Source organism: Furipterus horrens, unplaced genomic scaffold (genome assembly GCF_987537825.1).
Source record: "Furipterus horrens unplaced genomic scaffold, mFurHor1.1.pri manual_scaffold_17, whole genome shotgun sequence".
In the NCBI taxonomy this organism is placed as follows: Eukaryota; Metazoa; Chordata; class Mammalia; order Chiroptera; family Furipteridae; genus Furipterus; species Furipterus horrens.
In genome coordinates this window covers 95,058,263-95,077,259 of record NW_028327187.1, presented here as the reverse complement: position 1 = coordinate 95,077,259, position 18,997 = coordinate 95,058,263, and the positions used below count along the sequence as shown (strand labels likewise).

The window sequence follows — 18,997 nt, the reverse complement described above, 5'->3', positions numbered from 1 at the left end:
TCCTTTCTCTTAACTACCTCAAAGAATTTAGACAGGGTGCCAGGCCCAAAAAGAGAGTTATTACCAGAGATAACTTTTTATATCAGAAACACTTTATCTGCATGGTGGGGCAAACATTTGTTGACCAAATATCTGCTCTTCTCATCTTCCTGTGAATTGTCTTTCTCCCCTTTGAAGCCTCAGATCCTTACCTCCTTTGCCTCAATTACTTGACTGCCTGGGAGTTTCACATCTGTGCCGCTCCAGTAGGTCTATATTTAATTTGTTTTTCTCCTGTTAATCTGTCTTATGTCAGTTTGATTATTAGACCAGCCGATGAACCTAGAAAGAAGGAAGGGAAACACTTTCCACCCTTACAACACACAAAGTAGATTGGTTGTGGCAAGGGCACTTTCCTTTAGAGGGTTGCAGTGCTCTGCTACTGATTCAGAGAGATCTGATCAGATCACAGGGGAGGACTAGGGAATAGCAGTAGGAGGAGGTTGTCTGAGGCAACAGTAAACAGTCTTGGCTGAGAAGCTGAATGTCTCCAGAGTGCATGGAATTACGGGCTAGAAGATTTGAAATAAAAGAAGGGCTTTCAAGCTCTTGGGCTGGCTCTCTGCCCCCTCTCCTCCTCAATCTTGCTGCAGCTGCCTGCATTTCCCAACAGATGGCATTTTGTATGGGAAGGAACTCTGGATGCTACCTGGGATCGGGCTGGCCTGGCAGAGGGTGACAGGGTTATTCTTCTTTGGGTGTTCTAGAGGGGATGAGCTCTGAGGCAGAAGCCTGCTGTTCTTCCAAAATTGTGTAGCTTTTGTATCTTGTGTTGTTTTAGTTTGTAAACTAACCCTATAGAAATATAACAATTGAAAACTAAAGAGGAATGATAGGGAGAGCTCAGGTGTTAAAGAGTTTAGCTTTAATTAAAAGGCTTAGGTGACTAATGTGGAAAGCTGTTATTCCAAAATTGTATAGTTTTTGAATAAAAACTACCATATTTTTTGCTCCATAAGGTGCACTTTTTTCCCCTAAAAGTTGGGGGGAAATGTCTGTGCATCTTATGGAGTGAATATTGAGTCACAGACTGTGATGTGTATTACCTGACCTGTCAGTGGTGGCGACAGCTGTTAGAAGAGGAAGCGGTGGGCCCACGCGAAACCCCTGGGGATACTTAAATGTCCCAATTTACTGCTGAATCTCAAGGTGTCTGGTCAGTATGAAGATAGCGAAGAAAGTGATAGCAGTGATTGTGAGCAACTGAGCTTCATAAATTCTGACACTAGCGATGATGAGGTCTTGAGGTTCCCAGAAAACTAGAAGAGTACTTGAACCTTAAAGTCTCTCCTCATTTGTTAATGACAGTGATGATGGTTCTTAATACTGCTGTTGACTGCTGTTCACTTTACATGGTTCAAATATTATTCTGTTATATTTTATTAAATATTTTAGTACACCATTTGGTTCAGAATATTTTTTTTCTTTTTCTTCTCTAAACCTAGGTGCGTCTTATGGTCAGGTATGTCTTATAGAGCGAAAAATACGGTGCTTTCCTTTATCACCAAACCTTTGCCTCTGGATTTTTGCCTAGAGGGTGGAGGCAGGCAGCAGGAACCCACTTGATGTTTGGTGACACTGTCAAATAGCTGACCTGACTAGTGCTACTCAGACAACTCTGATTGAATGGTGTAAGATTCTATTTCCAGAAGAGCCAAAATTGTAATTAATTCTTGGCGTGGTGATGCGGGGCTTAACATGCATGACACCATTTTGGACCTGTTGTCTTGTCTTTACCAATGCAAAACTGCATTCTTACATTCTCAGCTTTTTACTGAGGGCTTACTCTCTGCTGGACACCATGGAATACTCGGATGAAGACCATGTGGTCTCTCTCCTCAAAATACTCTCAGATTAATGGTTCTCTGATAGGTTTCCTTAGGCTCTCAGTAGCATTTTATAGAAAATAAAGATCCTGTCTTGGATTTGGATGCAAGGAAGTATTCCAGGTTCTTCATATTTCTTTGTTTCACTCTCTAGGATTTCAACTTAAGGAGGCGTCATCTCATTGAGTTCTTACATAGGCCTTAGGTTGGTTCCTCCTGCTAAGAAGTTGCATTCCATTCAAATTAGATTTTATTTAAACATATAATAATTTGAATGTAATGAAGATTCATAAAAATAGGTAGATGCAGACAGGAAAAGTGTAAAAATCAAAGAGGAGGGATGATGTTTGACTTCCAAACAAAGGGACTTTATATGTGTGCAACACAATTTCCTCTACTACCTTAGACTGATCCAGTCCCACATGAAACTTAACAACTCTAGAACCATGTCCATGGCTCCCATCCGCACTAGGACTCCCTTCCTTACTTCTTTCTTCTTATGTCCATCTGTGCTGTCTTCAAGGTTTGAGCTTTCAGAATCATACTAAGCCTCCTTTCTGCTTTTTCTTTATCTTGCTTCTCAGTAGTTCCAGGACTGCAGACTGCTGAGGGTGTTACAGAGTTGAGTACTAGGTGAGGCATTCTTTTCTGGTAAATGTTTATGGTGAGTGGAGTTCTAGCTCAGTAAATGAGTTATACGTAAACACCCAAATGCCTTCTAGGAAACACTCCTGCCAAAACTGCATTAGATGTCTGTAGATTCTGTGGTGATGGACGTGCATATGAGAAGTTTGGATTAAAACAATTCAAGGAATTTCACAGTGAAAAAAGTGTAAAGCCTTAAATGTTATAAATATTTTTAAATGTATAAAATTATATAAATAGGTATTAGTTTTTGAATGTATCAAATAATAAAAATAGATATTTTATGGTTCAGCTATACTACTATAAGTTTATATAATCAAAGAGGCCACAAATTTTGGATATTCTCTTTGGAAAGATAAGTGATGAATTGTGTTATATTGGGGGTTATTTATATTCAGGATATTTTATGGTTCAGCTATACTACTATAAGTTTATATAATCAAAGAGGCCACAAATTTTGGATATTCTCTTTGGAAAGATAAGTGATGAATTGTGTTATATTGGGGGTTATTTATATTCAGGCATATGTGGTGATAGGCATTCCATGAACATTGGGTGACTAATGATCTAGTTATTAAGTATTTTACTGTATTCAGACTTTTTCCACATATTTTTCAATTTTATAATGTCATAACAAAAAATAGTGCTTTGATAATAGGGGCTAAATTATAACTCTATATCCCATTAACGTTTAAGGGTAGATGTGGATGATTAAAGACAGTAAGATCTTTCTCATTAATAAGTTCTCTAAGGAAGCATCATATACACATTTTATTGTTAAGGGAAACTTTAAAAATTAGTTATGTAATTTTTAAATATTAAGATTATAATTTAATAAACAAACTATATGGCATTGAAATTATTTAATTGAAGTTGAAATGCAAGTGATATACAAATTGTATTAAAACATAATAATTTGGATGTTTCTTTTTTAATTTTAGTTCTCGAGGAGCATGTATTCCTCATGTACTGCCAGAATTTCTGTTTGATCCAGATGATTATAAGAAGTGGATTACAGTGAGAGTAAGGAAATATAATTTTTGGAACAACTGTGTAGCTATTATTAAATTTACTGATTTTTGGTCTGTGCTTAAATATTTCATTTTAGAATCCTTGATTTTTTATTTATGAAGTATCCTAAAGATTATGGAATATATATACGTGTGTGTGTGTGTGTGTGTGTGTATGTATATATGTATATATTTTTATATTTGTTTAAAAATCTCTGGGAAGCGTAGGCAGAAATGATCACATGGTTTTCTTAAATATGTAAGTAATTGCTTCTTTTAGGGAATTTAGAAATGAAAAATGTTGTGTGCTTATATAAACTTTATCTTAAAATGAATTTTTAGAATATATATCTTCCAACGAAAGTACGTGTTTAATTTGCCCACCACTTCACATTTCCCTTCCTCAATTTTAGAGGAGAATAGGGAGAAATTAAGCAAGATATGCATAGTTTTTTTTCAAATTATGCAGTTCATTTTATGCAAATCTATTGAGAAAGGGGTATTGTTTTGAGCTGTATGGAGGCTTTGAGGCAACTCTAGCGGTGGTAGTTACTATACTCACCACATGATACTAGTAGCAGAGCCAGGGGCCTGTTCTTTGGCACTCTCCTGAGTCCTGTGGCTTAATTCACAGCATGGCTCTTAGAGGTTCAGAGTTCAGAATAACTTTGCCCTTCATTCTGCCACTTCTGCCCTAAAGCTAAATCTATGAATAAATCTATGACCTCAATAAAGGGCTATGAGTTCCAGAAGTTACCAGTGTTGATAGTTGCTATGACTGGCACATGGGGAATTAGAGGTCTTGATGAATGTATAAAAAGGACATGTAAAAGTTTTATTTAAAAGGAAAAAAACATATGCTAAGTAGTTAAATTTTTGAATTTACATTTGTCTTGCATTCTAACAATGTGATATTTTATTTGTTAAAGTCTCACCTTGATACCTTGCTGCCATGTCCACCTATACCAAAGGAAAAGCATTCTCTTGTTATAGATATGACTGAGTTTGAAGTCTGGAGTAAACGGGCATGGACAGATGTATTCCTTCAGATATACAAGGTACCATTTACCCTCTTGTTCATCGCTGGACTTTTTGTTTAATTTACGTAGATAATGTGTTAGTAAAAGCATAGGTAATACAACCGTAAAAGATTTAAAACGACAGTGGCTCAAATAAGATAGAATTTTTATTTTTTTTCTCATGGAACTGTGGAGAAGTGAGTGGTTTAGAGGTAGTAGGGTGTCTTTTTCATCCTCAGTACTGGGCTTTCATGTCTGGGTCAATTTCTCAGAATAAGGAAGAACAGAAAAAGGAGTAAGAAGACAAGTAAATACCTTGTAAGGATGTTGCCTAGAAAATGCATCATTTCCCTTTCACATTCCGTTGAGTAGAATTTAGTCATATGACTGCACCCAGCTTTAAAGGAAGTTGAGAAATATAGTCTAAAATTGATAACTACGTGCATTTTCCAGTATTGAAAGGAAGGATTAAAGAATGGATATTGGTGAAAAGTATGGTCTTCACCTCTAATGCATAGTAGTCTCTTGTAATTCTGGAGAGATGTTCACTAGGAATCATGTAACTATAGGCAAGACCAGGTGTTGATGAGATTCTCCAGCTGACCTCATGCCAAGGTGCATGTGCTGGTAAGATATCATGTAAATTGTACCTTCACAACCTATATTTTTTATTGCTTAAACAAGTACTGGTTTCAGTCCTGAAATCATTTCCTTGCATTCCAAAAGCAGCATGATAGGTCTTGCTCACTAAGACCAATGGAGGCTTCTGCTCCATCCTCACTCACAGCCAGGGTGAGCTGCAGGGCAGGGAGTTAAAAGGAAAAAGAAATTAAGTTAAATAGAAGCAGCATTTAGTGTCTCAAAGGAAAGGACAAAATTAAAAGCTACATAGTATTATATGTCACAAAATGCTTTTTAAAATGTGATCTTGTTTAGTCTTCACAACCAGTACTCGCCAGTGTATAAATGAGGAAACTAGGGTTCTCATACCTACTTTCTTCCAAGATCACCTGATTTTGGCCATATAAAACTTTCTGATGTAGGAAACGTTTATTTCTTCTTTGTTGCTCTCTGCCAGGGCCCAGGAGCACAGGCCGTCTTGCTGCTCTCAGGCCACTGAAAGCTTTCACTGCAGCCAGCCACCCAGGCCTATCTTTTGCAGAGTTCTTCTGCTACATGATTCCTTCTTCTCTTCTATTCACCTCAACCTGCCCTGTTTCTCTTGCTCGATTTCAAGAGAAGAAATCCTGCTTTTCCTTGATTAATTCCCAGAAGAATGTATGAAGGTGTTTGTAACTTTCAGCCAAATTTAGAATTGTGAAAAGACATTTTCTCCTTTTCTGAACTCCAGTCTGCATCATCTCTAATTCTGCCCAGTGATAAGAGGAGCAAGTCCAAAACAGAAGAGCAGCACATGCCTTAATGTAGGGGCAAACTAGTCCTAATCTTGTTTGTGGACTTTATTCACACACTTATTCATTTATGCATGCATTTGTATATATGTTTGTTCATTTATTAGTCTGTCTTCCCTGACCTATTCGTGTATGAATTTAGAAACCAAGTATGACTTGTAAACTTCATAGAGTGTCATCCACATAGTAGATGCTCAACAAATACTTGTTGAATGAATTTATTGAACAATTATTATGTTTCAGGTACTATACTAGGCTTTAGGAGTGTAACAGTAAACTAGATATAGTCTGTCTCCTAGAGACTTTTGTGTCCTGGAGTATATAAAAACTAGGTATATATAATTACAAGGAAGTATGACAAAGGCTATGACAAGGGAAGCCCAAAGGACTAAGGATGAGTGCTCATAGAGAGAAACCTAACTTTCCTGTGGCTAAGGAAAGGTTTCCAGGAAGAAGATGAATTTAAACAGAACCCTGAGAAATGACAAGATGTTTGCCAGGCAAGGTAGGGCATAGTTGAGAGAGAGAGAGAGAGAGAGAGAGAGAGAGAGAGAGAGAGAGAGAGAGAGAGAGAGAACAATTTGTGTGAAGGAGGTGTTAGATGAGTTTCATTGCAAGAAAGTTGTGCGGGGTGGGGGTAGCGTTTTTTAAGACAAAGGGAATTCAGTGTGGAAATACTCAAGGTTAGATCGAGCATGGTGCATTTTGAGGAGTGAACACAGTATGGCTGTGGGTAAGAGCAGTGGACTGTGACCCCAGTCAGAAATTGGTTGACTTCATAAGCCAAACCAAGGAATCTGGATTTTATGGACTTTAGCACAAGGTCAGTACAGAGCTATTGAAGGCTTGTAAACATAAGGTTGATATAATCAGCTGTGCATTTTAGAGAAATCACTGTGGTACATTGTAGAAACTGTTCAGGGATGTATTTCAATGTCTGGTGCTAGGAATGTTGTTGGTAGTAGGAAAGATGAGAAAGGGACAGCTTTCATAAATATTAGAAGTAGAACTCAGTAGGACTTGTGAATGACTGCATCTTGGGAGTGAAAGAAACAGAGAGGTCAAGGATGACAGTGGAGTTCTTGTTGGGTGATTGAATAGAATTTGTCACTGAAATAGAAGACATGGGATAATAACAGTATTTTGTTGGGGGTAGAGGGTGGATCAGGATAATAAGAGGACATGATAAATTAATTTTGGTCCTGCTGTATTATAGTAGTGCCTGATATGATTACTGAGTGGGTGGGTATATCCTTTAGTCAGGAAAGGGATCTGAGTGGCAACACACATTTGGAATTCTTTACTGATGCCATTATAAAGTCATAGAAATGGATAAGATTGCCCAGTTAGATCATCTGCAGAGCTGTTCTTCATATATTGTGTCTATAGCATGGGTAGCTGTTCTATTAAATCAGAAGTGAACTGGTAATTTCACTTGAAAAGCAATCAGTGTTGTTGAGATGAGTTAACAAGTTAGGAATAAAAGACTGTAATTTTCACACAAATTTCTTTATGTTCTTATTGTTGAATTCTTGGAGGCCATGCATGCACTTTGAGACTGCCTCTGTCAGTTCTTCTTGCTAATAACTTAGATAAGAAGGTATAGTTTGTCATATTTTTATGTCACTTGATTGTTCTTGCTTGTTAAATCTGCATGATTAATTGTTGCTCTTTTCTTGTATTATATTCCCAATTCAAAAAAATGTTCACAAAAATGACTAACAAGTGGGTCATTGAAGCATAAAAGAGGCAAAACACAGTAACAAACACTCAAACTCAGAATGCTGTTTGTTCTAAATGTGAATTATACATAGGGGTCTCATGTGGATATAAAGGATGAATCTGTATGTACTGAAAAAAGTGAACATGATGTTTTTACAGAAGAACCTGGAAGAGGAAAAGGTGATCAGAAAGAAATATTTGATTAATAATCTTAATTAACTCTTTATTCTTTTGTTCCCAATGTACTACCATAAAGATTCTTTTTAGAATAGTGGCACAATTCTGTCAAGTATTTTGATATTTTTAAAGAAAGAGCAGTGATCTTTCTGGTTAATTAAACATACTTTCCCTGAACCACTTCAATTCTCTCTATAATAAAATTGGAGTATTTGTTGCTGAAGGTAGGCGAGACCCCAGTTCTACTTAGGCATTATTCAGAATTGCAAGCCTCAGATGGCACAAGTGGTTATATTTCTGAGGAATATTTAAAAGTGCTTCAATAAAATATTATTGGAGAGAAGTAGAATTGGTGAAATTATTTTATTAAATGGCTTTGCAGTATGCTTCATAATGTCAGTGACATCAATGTGGAAAATCAGTTATTCTCATGGGTGATAACATGCGTGCACAAAATATTGCATATTTTGGTTGGATATAACCATGTATAGGGAACATATGAATAACTCTGCATATGTGTGATAAATATATGTGAATGAAGTATATGATGTCACTTTATTCTCTTTATCAGTGAGAGCCCAGGCTTTAGGAGGTGTGATTCTTTGTCACTGAAAGGTTAATTTTTAATGTAGACTGAAGAAAACCCATTGGTGATATATACCAATACAGAATGAGCCGTTAGTCACAACAAATGAACACTTATTCATAGGGAAAGAAATGTCAGTGACTAAAATATATGCTCCTGTTGTGAATCCAACGTTAAAGGAAATAGAAAAAATGTAAATACTGTCAAAGTGAAGCTACTGTGTTACATAATTTTATTGTGATCTCTGTGAATTCAAGATTATATTTTTAATATCAAGGTGTGCTAGTTGTGAATGGAAGGTCCCTCTCACATGAATTTTTCCAGTTGGAGTGGGATTAAAAATATCTTCATAGCATTGGTGTTTTTCTGTATATCATTTCCATTATTTTAAGTGGCTACCTCAAATAATAACATCAAATGATGCTCTATCCATGTCTTGTATACACTGGACATCGACCTATAGGATTTGAATATCATGATTTTTAATGTGGTCCAATCCACTAAAGTGTCAAAAGCTTGGGGTTTTCCCAAGATTTATTAGAGGAAAAAAATTATCTAGTTGTTAAATGGACAGAAAAGATGAATATTATTGTATAGTTTCTGCACAGCTGAGTCGATGATTGGATGCTAAAACCCAGCCTACGTGCTGCGTGCTAAGGATAGAGATCCTCATCCAAGCTGCACCTCACCAGAGTTAATGGGGCCTTTTACTTTAAATAAGGTCACCATCAGGACAACATTTTCTTGGAGAGAATGCCATGTTGTAATTGGCACAGAGGCACTATATAGGTTTATTGTTATTTATTTTGCAATTAATTTTTTATTTTTAGTTTTGGGGGGTCCCTGCTCTGTAACAATTCCCCCTTCTCAGACTTAAGACCGTTTATGACCTTATAAAGGACAATGAACAAAGGTCTCGAGCTCCTCTAGCTGCTTCAAGCTGGACATGGTCGTCGTCCTACCTATCCTTGGGTCCAGAAAACCCTAATAATAGTGCGGGTGTGGAGGGGAGGGTGGCCTTCCCACATGGGGAAGGTTCTTGCAGACTCCAGGTCAGTGGGCTGTCCCTGGACCATGGCGTGCTTGGTTTAACAAGCTGGCGTCCTTGTATTCTGGGGGCAACAGATTTGGCAAGAGCGTTAAAAGGCATCATTAAAACCCTAACCACTAGATGACAAAAGGCAGGGATGGTTCCCAGGAAGACAAGAAGGCCTGGTATCTAGTACAGGAGAAGGGATAAGGGATGCTCAGTCATTGCAGCTGCAGAGAAGGAAGAAAAGTGAGTGCAGATGCACGTCCTTTGGACACCTGGTAGGACGCTGCAGTGCTCTCATTAAGATGTCAATCCATTTGCTCTTTGAAGTTGAGATAAGGGATCTTCTCAGAAAAGCTAGCATGTAGGCTGTGGAGGAGGGAGGTTTGATAAAGAGGATTGAGAAGCCACGCGCCAGGGATCATGGGAGTGAGAAGACAAGGGAAACAGAATTCTGGGCCTGCAAACTTTATCTTTAAATTAGGAACAGGTACATCTCAGGTTTCTTGGAACTCCTGGCAGTGATCCCCATGGAAAATGTTCTCAGTGCTTTAGAACTGTGATCAGGTTTTATGTTGTTGGCTTTTAAACTTTTTTCTAATTTTTAAATTTTTTTTCAATTACAGTTTACATTTAATATTATTTTGTATCAGTTTCAGGTGTACATCATAGCAGTTAGACAGTCACATACTTCACAAAGTGTTTTCCTTGCTATTTACAGTACCTAATGGACATTATACATAGTTATTGCAATATTATTGACTGTATTTCCTATGCTGTACTTTACATCCCATGACTATTGTGTAGCTACTCATCTGTTCTTCTCAATCCCTTCATTTTGTTTTTACACAGTCCCTCAATGCCCCTCCCCTCTGACAGGCATCGGTCTGTTCTCTGTATGTATGAGTCTGTTTCTGTTTTGTTTGATCAATTATATTGTTCTTTAGATTCCGCATATAAATGAAATCATAGAGTATTTTGTCTTTCTCTGACTAACTTATTTCAACTAGCATAACACCCTCTAGGTCCATCCATGCTGTTGTAGATGGTAATATTTCATTATTTTTCATGGCTGATAAATATTTCATTGTGTTTATTTAACACACCTTTTTTATCCACTTGTCTCTTGATGGGCATCCAGACTCCCCTGTAGCCTTACTTTCTTCCTAGAGCTTTTTCTCCACCTCCTGTCTTAATTGAAGCTTGTATCGTCAACCCCAAATCAGTTCCATTGTAGTGTCTTTGCTAGGGGCTGTTGATGAACACGCTTGAATGTTTCTTTTCAATTTTGCATTCTTTCTTCCATCCTGTCTTTATTATTTATTTATTTATTTAAAAATATTATTTATTTTTTTGTTTGTTTATTTATTTTTAGAGAGAGGGGAAAGGAGAAAGAGAGGGAGAGAAACATCACTGTGTGGTTGCCTCTCCCTCGCGCCCCCAACTGGGGACCTGACGTGCAACCTAGTCATGTGCCCTGACTGGGAATTGAACCAGCGACACTTGGCTCACAGGCCAACGCTCAGTCCACTGAGCCACAGCAGCCAGGGCCTGTCTTTATTTTTTAACTTTCCACCCCTTTTCATAATTCTTACCCTGTGGAATTAAATTATATTCTCTTTACAACACATTTGTGATCTTGATAATATTTAGACATAAATGACTGCAATAAGTTTTGTAGTGATACACATTTATAGTATGTTTGAACAATATTTATTACTTATGTTTTTCCACTTAATCTAATTAATGGAAATGTAAGTTTCTAAAAATTAAATGTAGTCTGACTTTTGCTCATTACTACTTAAATTGCTTGTGCTTTTTATGCCAATTGGAAAATTAGATTAAAATAACACATAATTTTAAAAATCTGTCATTGAAAAACAAATATAATAGCAAAATTCAGGTGGAACTGGAAGTGCATATGATAGTGATTGGATAACACTCAATACATGTGATATTGTGACTTATAGTAAGAAATATACATTTTGTCTTTATTCCCGTTTCTGGCATAGAGCTTCTAAAACCCTTTGGCATTTTTAAGGGATGAGAGTGATCAAGGTATCTTATGTTAATTAGGTGGCTTTTGGAAAGCATCTAATTATGGGGGCTGATTATCAGAAGAGCCAACCATATGATTAGAGGGTTAGAATTTTGTTTTACCCCCTGACCTGGAATGGGAGAGGGCCTGGAGATTGAACCAATTGCTAATGACTAATGATTTAATCAATGAGTTTTTAATAAAACCTCCATGAAAACTCAGAAGGGACAGGGTTTGGAGAGCTTCCAGGTTGGTGAACATGTGGAGATTTGGGGAGAATGGTGTGCCTGGAGAGGACATGGAAGCTCCATGCCCTTTCCTCATACATCTCTTCCATCTGTCTGTTCCTGGGTTATATTGTTTTATAATAAACCAGTGATCCAGGAAATAAAATGTTTCTCTAAGTTCTGTGAGCAAATTAATGGAACCCAACCAGGGGTCATAGAAACCTCTGATTTATAGCTAGTTGGTCAAAAGTATAGGTTAACAATCTGGATTTGTGACTAGTGTCTTAATTTAGTTACCAAGGAAGGGGTCATTGAAACCTCCAGTGGATAGTTGGTGGGTAACAGCTTAGGGTTTTGGTTTGCATATGAAGTAGTTAGGGGGGTATAGTCTTGTAGGACTGAACCCTTAATCTGTGGAATGTGATGCTGTCTCTGGGTAGATAGTGTCAGAACTGAATTGAATTGTTGGAGGCTGTGCTGATCTTGGAGAATTGTTTGGTGGCATGGGGATGGGGATTTCCCCCACCCCCATGCACACACTGGAAATTGGTGGTCAGAATCCTTAGTAATAAGCTGCTCCTTGTAAATTACATAGTGTGGTACCTTATAGATTAGGTGCTATAGAAGCAAAAAGTTGGGAATTTAAAATGGGCATTAGAGGTCATCTTAACCTTTTATTCTTGAATGGATTTAATTAAGCAGAAAATACTGATGTCTTCCTTTATTTATTTACCTGACTTTTTAAAAATTTAGTCTTCAAATTTTTATTTCATCATTCAGGTCTAGTAAATGTTATTTTTCTCTCTTCAATTTTAGATTCTGATACTACCCCACGTTGTACGACATACTGGTAAAGATATGCTACCTGTATATATGCATAATTCACCAAAAGTCAATCCTAGTTTTATATTCAACAATGTATATTCTAATTCGGAAAGAATTCTGCTTAGTTGGATGAACACACATTATGAGAATACCCGACATATTATATGGGAAAAATCCAACAGCGGTAAGAAATTTTTTTCTTTAGATAAATCATCACAAGTTGTAGTATGACAGTGTAGAAGGAGGTATGGTTTGGACTGAGAATTCATGGGTTTTAGACATGGCTGCAACATTTATGCTCTGTTTTGCAAAAAAAAAAAAAAATGTCTTCCTTAACATCTTTAAGATCAATTTTTTACATGTAAAATAGAAATAATAAACGATGCTTCTCCAATTTATTTTGAATAATTGATAAAAATTACATATAAATGCTCCAGAAATGAAAGGTAGCCTTAATATAATTGATTGCATTTTCAGCTCTATGAAGTATTAACTTTAGCTGACTGCTCAAAGCTTGTGTGTAATTAGCTGACATCCAGTGAAAATTGACTAGACAACATCTTACATTTTGTTATGACAATCATGTTGGAAATCACTAAGTCCAATAGTGCTTCATGGGTAGGGCATATGAGGTCCATACAAGGTGGGGCAAAAGAAGGTTCACAGCTATGAGTATTTGAGAAACACAGAGTTTATTCTTGTTTCATTACTTGCTAATTATTGTGTTATTTTCCATATGAACAACTGTAAACCTACTTTTCTCCCACTCTGTATACTGAGAAAAGAGTGTGTTCATAGACAGACCTGCTTCAGTGTTTAGGTAGGTACTTGGTGCTGCCTCTTTAGGAGGAATAAGGCTCTAAATGTTTCTACCCCAAGAGCATTAAACTCTTTGAAAAAGATCCAATTTGCTAGTATAACAGTATTTGTTTTTATTCATCATAAGCATTGATTATCACGAGGAGGATGGTATTCATGTTGGTTGTTTCTTTGACTTCAATTCAGCTCCCCTCTTCCAAGTACATACAATCCTGCTATACTCAGAATGGGTTGTATTTTAACATATAATAATTAAGTTTATATTTTATACGGAACCCTTGGACTTTATTCCAAGGTTTAGAAGTAGAGAAGGTTAAAAGTATAATTTAAAATGAGACTTTGAATTACAGTTACTCTTAACTTAAAGCCATTAGTGAGGCAAACAGTGACATCAGTCTTGAAATAGATACATTGATATATTGGTATTAGAGAACAGTACATATGGAATATTTTATTACCTTCTAGTTGAGGTGCTAATTATATCAAACAATTTGACTTGAAACTGTAATTTAAAAGGATTCATATCTTATAAAAATGTATTCAACCCATTAAAAACTATAAAAAAACAGGGTGCACTCATCTACTGATGGGTACTCGGGCTGCTTCCAAGTCTTCGCTACTGTAACTAGTGCTGCAGTGGACATAGGAGTGTGTATATTCTTTCAAATCAGTGTTTCAGGTTTCTTTGGATAAATCCCCAGAAGAGGAATTGCTGGGTCATAAGGCAGTTCCATTTTTAATTTTTTGAGGAAACTCCATACTGTTTTCCATAGTGGCTGCACCAGTCTGCATTCCCACCAACAGTGCAGTAGGGTTCCCGTTTCTCCACATCCTCGCCAGCACTTGTTGTTTGTTGATTTGTTGATGATGGCCATTCTGACAGGTGTAAAGTGGTATCTCATTGTGGTTTTTATTTGCATCTCTCTGATAATTCGTGATGTTGAGTATCCTTTCATATGTCTGTTGGACATCTGTATATCTTCTTTACATAAGTGTCTATTCAGGCCCTCTGCCCACTTTTAAATTGGATTTTTTTTTTAATGATGAGTTGTGTGAGTTCCTTATATGTTTAGCGTATTATCCTGTTATTGGATATATCATTTGTGAATATCTTCTCTCATTCAGTAGGCTGTTTTTTTTAGCATATTATCCTGTTATTGGATACATAAGTACCCCTTATATGTCATTTCTTTGCACTTGTTGCTTCAAATGCTGCCTTTCATTGCTAATGGAAATTTTATCATTCTGTAATCACCTGGTAATTTTGAGAGTGGCAAAGGATAATTTTATAATATAAATTTAATTTCTGACAAGACTAAATACTTCATTTGACTATACTTTTAACAAAATTCCAAAATTGGAGCATTTTGAATTGTCTGTTGAAAGGAGCTCTATTCTACAAATAATGCCTTTTTAACTTATGCTTATTTCAACATTTTTTAATGAAGTAACAATTGTTATTATGAATGAAGAATACTGTTTTTCTTTTCTGTTTTCTTTAATGGAACAGAGTTATAAGTATGTTTAGCAAGATTTATCTTTTATTTTATGTACTGTTAAAAGATTCCCCTAATTTTATTTATTATATAAGTGTTTGTTCAAGTAAACAATGTTCAATATACGTTTGGGAGATTGTATTGGTCTTTTAATTTGTTATCTATTCTTAAAGTTAATGTGGTGTTGAGGTCTTACATTTGTATGCATCGCTTGTTTCAAATATGTCTAATTTTCACCTTCATTAAACCAAAAAATTGTCATTATTTACAAAGCACATTATATATTTTTTCCAGAAGTTCTAAATTTGCCCTTTAATGCTTAAGATTAAGTACTTTTCATGAGTGTTTCAAAATGCAAATGCACATAGACAACAGAAATGGTATAATCTGACATTTTAATGTTACATCAATGTTTTACTTTGGGAAGGTGACTGTTAGTCTGTATCGTAGAAGTTATGATTACTGGGAAGCTCAACAGTAAATTGTACAAAATGCCAAGCAGTCAAACAAATGTGATAATAGAAAGGTAAACCACTTCCAATGGATTAACAGTGTGGTTTAATAAGTCAGGATGAACCAAGGCAGTAGTCATGTGTGTTGGGAAACAGAGGATGTAAACCCCCGCCCCCCGCTGTCGGATCACATTTTTTTCTCTCTCATATATATACCACTAAGTGTCAATGCCTTCCAGCCACAGACCACTAGAGCACGTCTCTAGTTGACTAAATTCCTTTTAGTGCTCATTATAAAGAGGGAGACCACCCTGGGCTGTCTCACAATAAAGGATATTATGAAAGATGATATGAGATGGTATAGGCACTTGGGCCTGAGAATGGAAAAATACATGGTGGCCAGGAAGCTAAGTTAAGACCATGTGGCCAGAAGAATAAGCTGACTGCAAGAATGTCACCACCCCTCTACCCCTGTTAAAAAAAAAAAAAAAATAAGGCAGATTTTTATCTCCCTTCTACCTGCTTGCTTTTCCTAACCTGACATGGAAACTTCCACAAACCATTTTCAAAAAGCCAATTTTTTCATTCAAGTTCACCTTGTCCCCAGTTTACAAAAGGAGCCAAGCAAAACTAGTCAGCTTAGAAGCTCTTCCTTCCTTGTTCTTGGGCATAAGCTTAATAAAATCTGTCTGGAAATTTCTCTGGGGTTTCCTTATGATTTCTATCTTGGGGAACTCAAGAGCTCCAACACCGGTGACAGTTACAGGGTTTGTGTATTGACTAGGTAAATTTGGGAAAGGTTCAAGGACAGGGATTCACCTTGATTGCATGCTGTTAGGGACAGTGGTAATCCTAGGGTTGAATATTTAACAAATCTTCTCTGTAGGAAAGAGGACTATAGTGAGGCTATTGTTTTAATTTGTAAATAAGCAGTAGTCACTCCTTAGCCAGGACACGGGGATGTTTGGTATTTTGTGATTTATGCGGTGAGCTTGCTTTTGTCCGTGCTTAGTCAGCATTCTGAAATGCTCATGTTTTGTCTCACTTCATCACAGTGGCAAAGTGACCTCGTATGATATCGGTGTTTTATGAGACTGTTTGTGTCCAATAACATGACCTAGCTGTGAGAACATCATGCAAAATCACAGATGTCATGGGCTGTTTTTCTCTTTTTTACTTGCTAAACAGAAAACCATAGGCCACAAATGGTATCACTCCTGCTAAAAGCCCATGATGCCAAACCTAGATTTAATACCTTATCTACTTGCAATTTCAACCTCTCCCAGAAACATAATCTTAATTAACCAGTCTGGAATTTTCTGTCAACACCTGAGGTAATTTGTCAGGTGGGCCTTCCCCATCCTCTAGAGAGAAGGGGCTTATCTGCATGATAAAACCCCTTCTGGTTCTCTCACCCCCTTGAAAAGACCACCTGGTCCCACAATAATCTTTTATTTTCTTCTGTTAATAGCTCCCTTGCCTCACCCTTCTTCCATTTTGTACAACCCCTCTGAGCGCCTTTCTAGATGCTAGATGGATACGGCCTGATTCATGAATCACTTAATAAAGCCAATTAGATCTTTGAATTTACTCAGTTGAATTTTTTAACACACCAGAATTACCAAATAGAATGTATTGAGAATTACACTTAAAACTTTATCTGAAATGAAACATTAGGATCTTTAAGAAATGATAGATTTTTGCATTAATTACTGCTAACATTTTGTGGATGAGGGCTGGTTGCCAGGAGAACCAGGCCTGTGATAGGAGGGGTGAAACTTTCAGTGCTACCCCCTGACCTGAGATGGGAGCAGGCCTGGAGGGCTAATTGAATCACCGGTGTCTAAGGATTTAGTCAGTCATGCCTATCTAATGAAGCTTCCTGCCCTTCCCACCTACCTTGCCCTATGCATCTCTTCCATCTGCATGTTCAGCTGCATCCTTTATCAAATCTTTTTATAATAAACTGGAAAACGTGTTTTCCTGAGTTCTGTGGTTCACTCTAACTGATTAATCGAATCTGAAGGCAGAGAAGTTCATAGGAACCTCTGATTTATAGCCATTTGGTCCGAAGTAAAGGTCTAACAACCTGGATTTGTGACTGGCATCCGAAGTGCAAGGAGGGTTCCTTGGAAATTCCAGTCTGTTGCCAGCTGGTCAGAAGAACAGGTCTTCAGCTGGGCTTGTGATTGGCCTCGGAAGTGGAGGATGATCTTGTGGGACTGAGCCTTTTACCTGTGGAATCTGATGGTGTCTTTGGGTAGAATGTGTCAGAATTGAGTTGACATAGAATGCGCAGCTGGTGTCCCGAGCATTGTTTGGTGGTGTGTGTGTGAGAAGGGGAACGGGGGGAGGACACAGTCCTTTGCTGCACATCTGAATTGGTCTCATAATCAGTTTACATTTGTAAACGGATGAGAGCATATATATTTTTAAATTATTTATTTATTTGTTTGTTTATTTATTGTTAGAGAGAGGGGAAAGGAGAAAGAGAGGGAGAGAAACATCACTGTGTGGTTGCCTCTCCCTCGCGCCCCCAACTGGGGACCTGACATGCAACCTAGTTATGTGCCCTGACTGGGAATCGAATCAGCGACTCTTGGCTCGCAGGCTGATGCTCAATCCACTGAGCCACAGCAGCCAGGGCTTGAGAGTATATATTTTTAAGAGCATTGATTAACAACCAGTATTTCCTAGCCTTTACTTAGCTTAAAGAATCAATATTACAGTCTGTTTGCTAATAGTTTACAACTTAATTATTTCCACATTGTGGCAGTGGAGCACATAAACGTAGCCAGTATTGGTCTGTCTGACTCAATGTTGAGTCAATATTGACTGACCCAGTATTGACCGTGGACTTAAAGGTCAGGAACCATGAAATCAGTGTCAAGTTCCTTACAAATATAAAAGGGTTGATAAATTAAAGCACAGAACAAAGAGAAGAAACTTCTTTTTTCTTTTTGGAGAGAAGAGAGTTGTTGGACTTGACTTTGTTGAATTTGGTGAATCTTTATGAATTTATTTTGCATATTTTATAATTTATTTTTCTTTGCATGATAGACATTTGTGTTGTTTCTATTTTGTGGCTATTATGAGTAAAGTCTGTGAACATTTATATACAAGTCTTTCACAGACATATGTTTCCCTTTTTCAGAGGTGGAATCGCTGAGTTGTATAAGTATATTTTTAATGGTTTATTGAGATATACTTCCAGTTTTATAAAATCTCTCCATTTAAAGTGTATTATTTAATGGCCTTCAATGTGTTGATAGAATTGTGGAACCATCATCACAATCTAATTTTAGAACATTTTCATCATCCCCATATGGATAGAGGGTACCTATTAGAAGTCACTTCTCACTCCCCCAGCACCAGGAAAATATTAATCAACATTGTATCTCTATGGATTCATCTATTCTGAATGTATATGGAGTCATATAATATCTTTGAGAGTCTTTTTTTTTCACTTATTCAATGTTCATACATTGACTAATTATATTCCTTTGTATGGCTATACCACATTTTGTTCATCATTTGATGAATAGTGTTTCTTGGGATATAATCCCAGAATTGAGATCACTGAGTCAAAAGGCAGATCCATTTTTTGAGGTATCTCCATACTGCTTTCCACAGTGGCTGTGCCAATCTGCATTACCAATAACATTTTTATT

General features: G+C 36.9%; 1 protein-coding gene across 1 annotated transcript in view; it reads left to right on the top strand.

The window, feature by feature from the left end:
* CFAP47 (cilia and flagella associated protein 47) overlaps positions 1 to 18,997 on the top strand; it is a 360,991-nt gene that overhangs the window by 145,616 nt on the left and 196,378 nt on the right. The window contains exons 30-32 of the mRNA XM_090264123.1: positions 3,452 to 3,533; positions 4,450 to 4,578; positions 12,551 to 12,743. Of these exons, the coding sequence (XP_090120249.1) occupies positions 3,452 to 3,533; positions 4,450 to 4,578; positions 12,551 to 12,743 (404 nt within the window). The remainder of the gene's footprint in view (positions 1 to 3,451; positions 3,534 to 4,449; positions 4,579 to 12,550; positions 12,744 to 18,997) is intronic.